The 8,863-nt window shown below is 47.8% G+C and overlaps 1 protein-coding gene across 2 annotated transcripts in view; it reads left to right on the top strand.

Moving 5' to 3' along the window:
- LOC119846164 (LIM homeobox transcription factor 1-alpha-like) overlaps positions 1-5,758 on the top strand; it is a 67,165-nt gene extending 61,407 nt beyond the window's left edge. For both annotated transcript variants that reach the window (XM_038379439.2, XM_038379440.2), the window contains exon 9: positions 1,491-5,758. In XM_038379439.2, the coding sequence (XP_038235367.1) occupies positions 1,491-1,645 (155 nt within the window). In that variant the 3' untranslated portion in view covers positions 1,646-5,758. The remainder of the gene's footprint in view (positions 1-1,490) is intronic.
- Positions 5,759-8,863: the final 3,105 nt, after the last annotated feature.

Genomic DNA, 8,863 nt, shown 5'->3' on the forward strand with positions numbered 1-8,863 from the left:
ATTAAAAGTCCAGTTGGTGGGGCTGGCAGGCTCCGTACCTGTCTCTGTGCAGCTCCCGGAAGCAGCCAGCATGTCCCCTGCTGCACCGTGCTCCACAGCTCCAATTGGCCGGGAACTGCCTCCAATAGGAGCTGCGGGGGGTGGCACCTGCACATGGAGGTAGCACAGAGCTGCCTGGCTGCCCCATGCCTAGGAGCCGAGGGAGATGCTGGCTTCTTCCTGGAAATCACCTGCACCTCATACCCTCTCTCGGACCCCAACCCCCAGCCCAGAGCCCCGTCCCACACCCAAACTCCCTTCCAGAGCCCACACCCCTCCCACACCCCAAACCCCTGCCCCAGTTCTGAGCCCCCTCCCACACCCAAACTCCCTCCCAGAGCCCACAACCCCCGCAGCCCGGAGCCCCCTCCTGCACCCTGAACCCCCTTATTTCTGGCCCCACCCTGGAGCCCGCAACCCCAGCCAGGGCCCTCACCCCCTCCTGCAGCCCAACCCCTGCCCCAGCCCAGTAAAAATGAGCACGTGAGTAAGGGTGGGGGAGAGCGAGTGACAGAGGGAGGAAGGATGGAGTGAGCAGGGGACCAGGCCTCAGTGAAGGGGCGGGTCAGGGCAGGGGTGAGGCCTCAGGGAAGGGGCGGGGCAGGAGTGGGGCAAGGGTGTTCGGTTTTGTGCAATTAGAAAGTTGGCCACCCCAGTGACCCGGCTCTTGAACTTCTGAAAACTGCTGTATGTGGCTCAAAGGGTCAGTAATTTTGGCCACCCCGGGACACAGGGTGAAATTGAGGGCCAGTACAAGTCCTAGCTCACTGCCCACCAACCCTCCCCGCTGGGCAGGGCACAGAAAGAAGACTTAGATACCATTCAAGTGCCACTTATGTCCTAATTTGAAGATTTAAGCAGGATTTAAGAGTGCGTAAGGTCCAGCCCGGGTGGGCAGGGGGAGGGGGCTAGGCCTTTTGCTGGCCCTGCTCAGGGGTGAGGGGCTGGGGGGAGTCTGGGCCTTGTGCTCCCAGGAAAGGAGCAGAACATGGGGCTGCCGCTCCCAGGAGCCAGTGCCCTGCACCGGCAGCTCCTCTGGCCCAGCCGTAGCGCTCCCAGCCCCACCCCCAGCCCTTCCACACTACTGCATCTCCTGTCTGGGGTCTGTACAGCCCTGCTGGAGGACAGGGCTGGGGGCAGTACAGCCGCACTGGTGGAGCTGCTGGTGTGGGGCGCTGGCTCCTGAGAGCAACGGCCCCATGTTCTGCTTCTTTCGCTGCTGCAGTTCTCAGGAGAGCCCTGTGGTTCAGCAGATATCGATTTCTATTCGTGGATATCCACATCCACAGATAGATACTTGTATCTGCGCAGGGCTCTACAATTAATTCTTGAAAATGTGTCTTTCCGGTACGGTGTACCGGCAATAAATGTCTTAATGGTAAGGCATACCTGACCGTACCAGCTTACTTCACCATTGTCTTTCTCTCACTTTCCTTTGCTTCCTCCCCTAGACTCGGAAGGTGTTTTCCATGACATGGACAGCGACAGCATCAGCCACTTGGGAGACTGCCTGCTGTCAACAGCCGAAGCCAATCTCCTCCAAGCCCGAGTGGGTAACCCCATTGACCGACTCTACTCTATGCAGAACTCCTACTTCACCTCCTGACCATGGAAAAAGTCCTGGTCCGTTTGAGAGTGTCTTGGACAAACATTGTTCTGAATTCTGAATGAGGAGTAGGGAGGAGAAACAACTCTTCAGAGAAACTCTTTGAACCCCGTACAATGGAAGAAGCGGCTGGGTTTGCCAAGCACATAAGCACTAATTCATGAGGACCTTCCACAGTCCAGAGGACTCAACTGCGTTGTCTCTCCTCTCCTCTCCTTTTCTCTAGCCACAAGTAGATGGGTGACATGATGTTGTTTAGCTGTAACTGTAGCAGTTTGTCCAGTGTTTATGCTTTAGAGCATTACATTCTTCAAACAAGACTGGCCAAGTTGCCCAGATGAGGCTTGGAAGCGGCATCTCCTCTGTTAGCTGCATTTATTTAAACCTTGGTTCAGCTGATCCATTTGTGGTGCCACTGTGCCCCGCTGCGAGGGATTTCACCAGCCTGCCCCCTCCTGGGCCTGCATCATGGGAAAACATTCATTTTCCTTGGGGAAGGCCAGTGACTGAGGATGCCCCTACTTGATACCACTGCCATTTTGGAGGCTGCCTGCAAGGGGGGTGATTTAGGCTTTTTAATGGCTGACACCATGGACAAATGCAAGACAGGTTGGTCCCTGAGGGAAATGGCTTTGTTTGGGGACAGTATTCACTTCCAGGAACAAAAGATTATTTGGTCTCTGTTATGATGCGAGGAAGCTAAGGGACATGTCCCTGAAGAGAGTAACACATCTAGAATGGCGTATCAGCCTCTCCCAACTGCCTCTGTGCTGCTCCCTTTAAAAGGAGGCTCACTCCATCCATTTAAAGTAGAATGAAGATCTCATTCTCACAGCTGTAACACTGCAGATGCTGTCTTCACTGGCTGCTGTTTGTTTCTTTTAAAACTAGTGGTGTGAACAGATATTATTTTAAAATGTTCTTACCAGAAACCCCTCCCTACATGTTTCCATCTTGAGTGAGATTTCTCCCCCTAACTATTTACTCAGTTCACTGGGACCTTCCCAGTGTTTTGCTTCCCTCAAATACATGAGGAGAGGAAAGGGTTCAATTGCATTATCTTGGAATGTGCTCTATGCCAAGTCACTTCCCCTCAACAGACTGAGTTTGTTCTTGGCTTTGAAGGCAGCAGATAGGACGCCCAGATTCCGCTGAGAGACAGCACTGTTTCTTTGGATGGGGAGGACCAAAACTTCTCCAAGCATGAAGCTCTTACAAGCTCTCAGTGTGGGGCAGTTTAGGGTTAGAGATTAGCAGGCAGGTTTGGGGTTTTGGCACGGAAGGTTTATAAAAGATTTAACAGACAGCAGCAGCAGGAGAGAGTGAGTGGAAGTTTAAATCAGCTATTTAAAAAGAAAATTCTTTACTCACCCAGGATTTTATGTTTTGGATACTGTATGGACAGCTGGCACCCCCAGAAATGGCAAATAGTTCCCTGTGAGCCCTGTTTTGCACAGGCTGGTGGAAGGAGTAAGAGCCTCCAGAGTTTGCCTTCACTCAGTTATTCAAACACTCACTGAGGAGAGGACATCTCCAATGGAAAATAATAACTTGGCATGAGCAGGAGATTTAAACCCTGATCCCTAAAGTTGCAAATCCAGCAGTTAGGTTTGTGTTGCAGCTATCAGAGAACCTGGCTCACTGATGTTTCTGTACATAGTGTTGATTTGGTTCTAAGCTCCCCCGCTTTATCAATTTGGTTTCAAAGTTATGCAAAAATTTCTCAAATGGAGAGGAAGAAAAGGCTAATAGTTATCATTGCTGTATTTCTGTGGGAGCAGTTTGTGAACATTAATAATCATGAGCTTTGGGAGCACAAGAGACCCATTCCCAATATGCATTGCCGTCTATCAGGCATTCCCCATCTAGTCAAGGGAGCTCATGGAGACCAGGCACAAAAAACTGGTGCATAACTGAACCACAGCCTTCATAAAGCTCATACCATCATTGCTTCCCCCATTAATACAGTTGTGTAAATGTGCTATTCATCCACGGGCAATCCCTTGCCTCTTTGTTTATAAAATGATACTTTTTATCTGGATCCTCCCACGGTCATCAGTATTGGATGATTTTTGCCTTTCAGGCAGTTGTGTAAATAGTTTACAGACATTTTGATGTTTCATTTAAGGGGAGTGTCCACTCCTGGGGAATTGGCAATTTGTGAGTTACCTCCATCCCCACAGGCAAGTTCTGTGGAAGCAGTTTTTCCCTGCTCCTTCCAGCCTGAGTTGCTGCACTCGGTCCATTCCCACCTCTGTTGTGTGTCTGTCCGCCCATAAGAAATGAGACTGAAAACTCCCAGCTTTCTTTCTTTTTCTTTCGGTGGCTTTTGCACTAGACATGGTCTCAGTTTAGATTAAGTTTGAAGAGAATGTTTCAGTGAACCATGTGCAAATTGATATGTTGCCTCCAAGCGCTGGAGGCAGCTTCACCCCTGAAATCCTACCTTTGCTCCCGTTGTGATCTAGTGCTGTAACGTGCTAGTGGTTTTGCATGTACATTTGGAAATAAAAACAAACTTAAAGCTGAAGTCTAAAGTTTGCCTAAGCAAAGACAGACAAACTGTCTGTACCTTCACTCTGCTTAGATTAGATCTAAGTAGGTCTGTCCATCTAGCTACTTCCCCATGGGGATTTGGCCTGAGTTCTTCAGGGGAACATTTAATCAGAACCTCATCTTTCCCTGGGGTCAGACATCCTGGAGCAAGAAGTGAGGAACTAGTGCTAACAGCTGTTCTTACTTTGATAAAGAACCAGCAAATACAACACCAAGAGTCAGTTACAGTTAGCTGCAAGAGAAACTGAATTCCCCATATGAACAAATACGACACTGGTAAATGATGTGAAGAACTATCCTAGGTGCTGGACTACTAGTGTTGGGGAGTCTAAGATGACAGTGACCTGAGCTTCAGAACCAATGTTGAGATTCACTTGCAAGAACTGAAGGAGGAGATCATAGCCAGTTAGACTGACCCCAATTAGGAGAACTAGCAGAACTTCACCCTGGTATAGTCTGAACTTGTGTTGAATCAAGAAGTGGCTAGTCAGCCCGTAGGCACCAAACCAACAGCTGAAGTCCTTATAGTCTGAAAAACTAGCATATTTGCCAAGCAAAGTCCTGTTGCTTCTCTGATCTCAGCATCATTCTGAAGAACAGAGATGCTCTTAGTATCATCAGCATTGCCAGGTAGTTTCTGCGGCTCCCAAGGGCTGCAGTTCGTCCCAATGCGTTTTGCAGCAGCAACCCTCAGCTCTTGCCACCAAGGAATGACAAGGGGCTTGGAGCTGAGACAAAGGGCCAGCTGACATCAGTGCCAGTGGGCAGCAGCTGTTGTAAAGGCGAAGGGGCAGGAGGAGTAATTGTGCGTGTGAGAAGATCTCAGGATATCCTGAGTGTGAACTCTCGCCCCCTCTGCTGACCAATGTCATTGATCACTTTGTGCCCTTTGAGTTGGCCCTGAATCACCCGGATTGGTAAACGGTGGCTTTTCCTGATGCGTGACTCCCACCTAATGGACAATCAGGTGCTAGCTGAGTATCTGTGTCCCTGGACTGCGTGGTTCTGAGTTGTTCAAAAGCTTCTGACTGGATCAGAACTGCTGGGTTCTCTTATTGATGTGCCCCAGGCTCTGCTTTCTTGGTTTGTTTGCTGTCATCTTCCTAGGCTGTTCCTTCCTGTTAATCTGCTCTGGTATTTGTGACCCGGGGGGCTAGCAGGGCTCCACGTGTGGCATTGCTGAGTACCAGTAAGTTGACGTTGGTTCATTTTGTGGCATGGACCGTCACTGATAGGTGCCTGATGCTATGCTGTTTCTCTATGAAGCAGTAACACTTTGCTTCTCAAAGCCTTTGACAGACATTAAAGAATTAAGGCTCAGAACAATCATGGGAAGTAGGGAAGTGTTACCCCATTGTACATGTGGGGAGACAGGGCCACAGAAAGGTTAAGAGACATTCCTCAGGCCCCAGCACAGTCCACTGCAGAGCTAGGACTAGAACCCAGAGAATACTAACACCATGTGCAGTAGCCATTACCCTGCACTGCCTCCCTTTTCTGTAAGAGATGCAGGCTGGAAACCACCATTCAGTCTGATGGCCTTTCACTTCTAGATGTCAGAAGACAGATATGTTTTTGGTTTTTTTTCAGGGAAGGAGGCTGTTAGCCTTTCCCAGGGCTCCAGCATACCAATGTCTTTGCTGGGATTAAGACTTGGGAGTTCCTGACTCCCAGTCTTGTGCTCAGATGTGTTTCTTTTCTATATGTCTAGCTAAACACTTTAAAGATGATGATTGACCAGAAGACAAGGGTGCTCCCCTCTGTCCATGCAGCCTCTTTCATGCTTAGCAGCGACTTGATGTCAACTGGATGAGAGCCAAATAAAGCAATCATGTGTGTGAATGGAATGTGGTTCTGCACAGCTCTCTACCCTCTGCCACTGCCCAGGTCAGCCCTGGACCTGCCAGCAGTACTAAATCTCCCACCATGACTGCCGACACCAAAGGAACATGCTGATTTATGGCTCTTTTAAATAAGAGAAACAGAGTGTAAAATTAGAGCATTTTCTGGATGAAAAATTAAAGGGATGTTTTTGTTAGTTCCTCATTCTAGGCTCATGTGTAATTCACCTTGTTGGTTTTAAAGTTCCACTTGAAAGGAAACTTGACTTCAACAGAAGTTAAAGTACCAGGCTGCAAGACTCCCAGCACACTCAATTTCATATTCAGAGGGTTTTAAATCAAAAGGAAACAGCGAAAAAACAGCAAAGAATTAACTGAACTAAATGATCTTTGGCTTTCTCTCTTTTGTGGACCTCAAAGACCTTTATGTGCATTAATTAGCTAACCCTCATTACTCCCTGGCAAAACAGGTGTTATGTGTTTCAGAGATGAAGAAAAAGAGGCAAAGAAAGATGAAATGACTAGTCCCAAGGTCACACAGCAAATCATTGGTTGAGCTGGAAATAGAACCCAGGAGTCCTGACACCCAGGCCCCTGTTATACTTATCAGTCAACACAGCCTCTTGGCTGGAAACAAGAATCCGGAACAAGTGAAAGGGGAGAAAACCAAAATGCAGAAACGTAGTTGAGAGATCGTTATTAGGAAGAAGAAAGGAATGTCCATGCTGGAAGATGAAATGATTTGAAATAAAGCTTCCATTTCTGCCCACAGTGGTGTGGCCTCCAAAAAAACCTGTTATTGCAGTGGCAGACAGGGGTTGTGTGTGAATTAAAGGGAGAACACTCCAGCAGAATTAACCCCCAGAGTGAGAATGTGTCAAATGTCTGTGACAGCCAGAAGTGTTCTAGAGGTTCTGAAGTAACTTAGAACTTGGGGTTTTTTAGGCTCCAATCTGTGGATTCTGCAGGGTTTGAGTATTTATTTCTGGTCTGTTCTAAGTTTATGAGAACAATAAGATGGCTCTAAATCCATTTTTGTGAGGCTCCCACCATGGAAAACACAGACTAACTCACTTATCAATTTGGGCCCTTTGGGATTAATTTTGCTGAACCTCTCTGCAGCCTTTGGCAGTGGAGCAGAATGTATGGGTTTGATTGACTGCCCACGGACTTTTCTATGGCTCAGCCCAATGCTGGTGCATCTCTAACAGCTTCCTGCAGTTGTTTGTATGGGTCTATTCTCTCTTGACTTGGGATGCAGTTTGTACCATAGTCCAGCCAGTCTTTGGCTCTAAGCATCCTGATGCAATAGATTCTCCATGTCCTAAGACACAGGAAATGAGGATAGGCATTTCCTGGATTTCTAACGTTTGTGTTTCGTTACATGTCTTTTCTGGTTCTCAGTAAAAAGAAAAGGAGTACTTGTGGCACCTTAGAGACTAACAAATTTATTAGAGCATAAGCTTTCTTGAGCTACAGCTCACTTCATCGGATGCATCCGATGAAGTGAGCTGTAGCTCACGAAAGCTTATGCTCTAATAAATTTGTTAGTCTCTAAGGTGCCACAAGTACTCCTTTTCTTTTTGCGAATACAGACCAACACGGCTGCTACTCTGAAACCTGGTTCTCAGTAGTTTCAGTTTTCACCATTGTGGAAGGGTACCAAGCATTGCTAAACAACCTGAACTGCCCCAAAAGAGCAGCTGGATATAAGAGTATAGAATTTGCATTGCCAGATCAGACCACTCACCTGTGTAACCCAGAACCCTGACTTGCAGGAGCCAATATCTTATGTTTCAGAGCACTTGCTGGTCCCATGGTGCTGGCTTCTTTTTATTTCCAACTGCTACACTGCGTTAAACCAAACCAGATGCCCACTGGTACTTCCCTAATGTTACATCCCCATCCCAGCAACTGCTGTAACTGGCACCATGATCTTATTCCATCATAGGCCAGAGGAGATGGCCCACATGTTTGCAAAGGGAAGAGGAGGTGGCCATAAAAAAAAACCCCTCTATAAAACTTTACTTCACCCTATGAAAAGATTTGAGACCCCACTGCTGCAGAGCCAGATGACTTAGACTACAACTGATCAGCTGTGCTATTATACAGAGCTAAAAAATCCTTCTGGGCAAAGGAGTAATAAAATGCCACATGCTCCCTCCCACGGGTCCCTGTGCATGTGCAACTTGAAAGGAGACCGACCGCAGGTGATGATCTTCATTTATAAGACCATTTACCCCTGCCTTTCCACAGAGGATTTGCCAAATGTGGGGAGGCCATTGGTTCATTTAGTTCAGGTATCTGCCTCCAGTAGTTCTTGATAACTTGGGGGAAGGCAAAGGTTTTAAAAGCTGGCCACCTATGCAATTCTGCCCCATGCGGGCAGGTTCTTTCCTCAGTCCTGCAACACAGGGCTTTATGATCCTAGTCTACCCAAAGGTGCATGACATATATTCTGCATTCAGAACAAAACCTACCACCGCCTTGTTACGATGTCCTCAGAAGACATGGTTCACCTTGATTTTCAGAGCCTGAACACACAGGGCGCAAGGGGCAGCAACCCCTGCATTTTATCCTCCCTGTTCCTCAGTCACTGGTTGACAGTGTGATCAGTTGTCAGGGTTCAGCTATCAGCTGCAAGCTGACATGGACAGATGCCTGGCAGCGTGGTGGTTAAAGCAATAGACTCGGAATAAGTAATAATGGAGTGGCTCAGGCTGCTGAGCAGCAGGAGACATAGCTGGGCTTAAAAGGAGGCCCAGTGCACCCTAAGCATAATGAAAAATGGCTTTTCTGCTGACAGACTGACATTTCAATA

This window comes from Dermochelys coriacea, chromosome 20, assembly GCF_009764565.3.
Source record: "Dermochelys coriacea isolate rDerCor1 chromosome 20, rDerCor1.pri.v4, whole genome shotgun sequence".
Classification (NCBI taxonomy): domain Eukaryota; kingdom Metazoa; phylum Chordata; order Testudines; family Dermochelyidae; genus Dermochelys; species Dermochelys coriacea.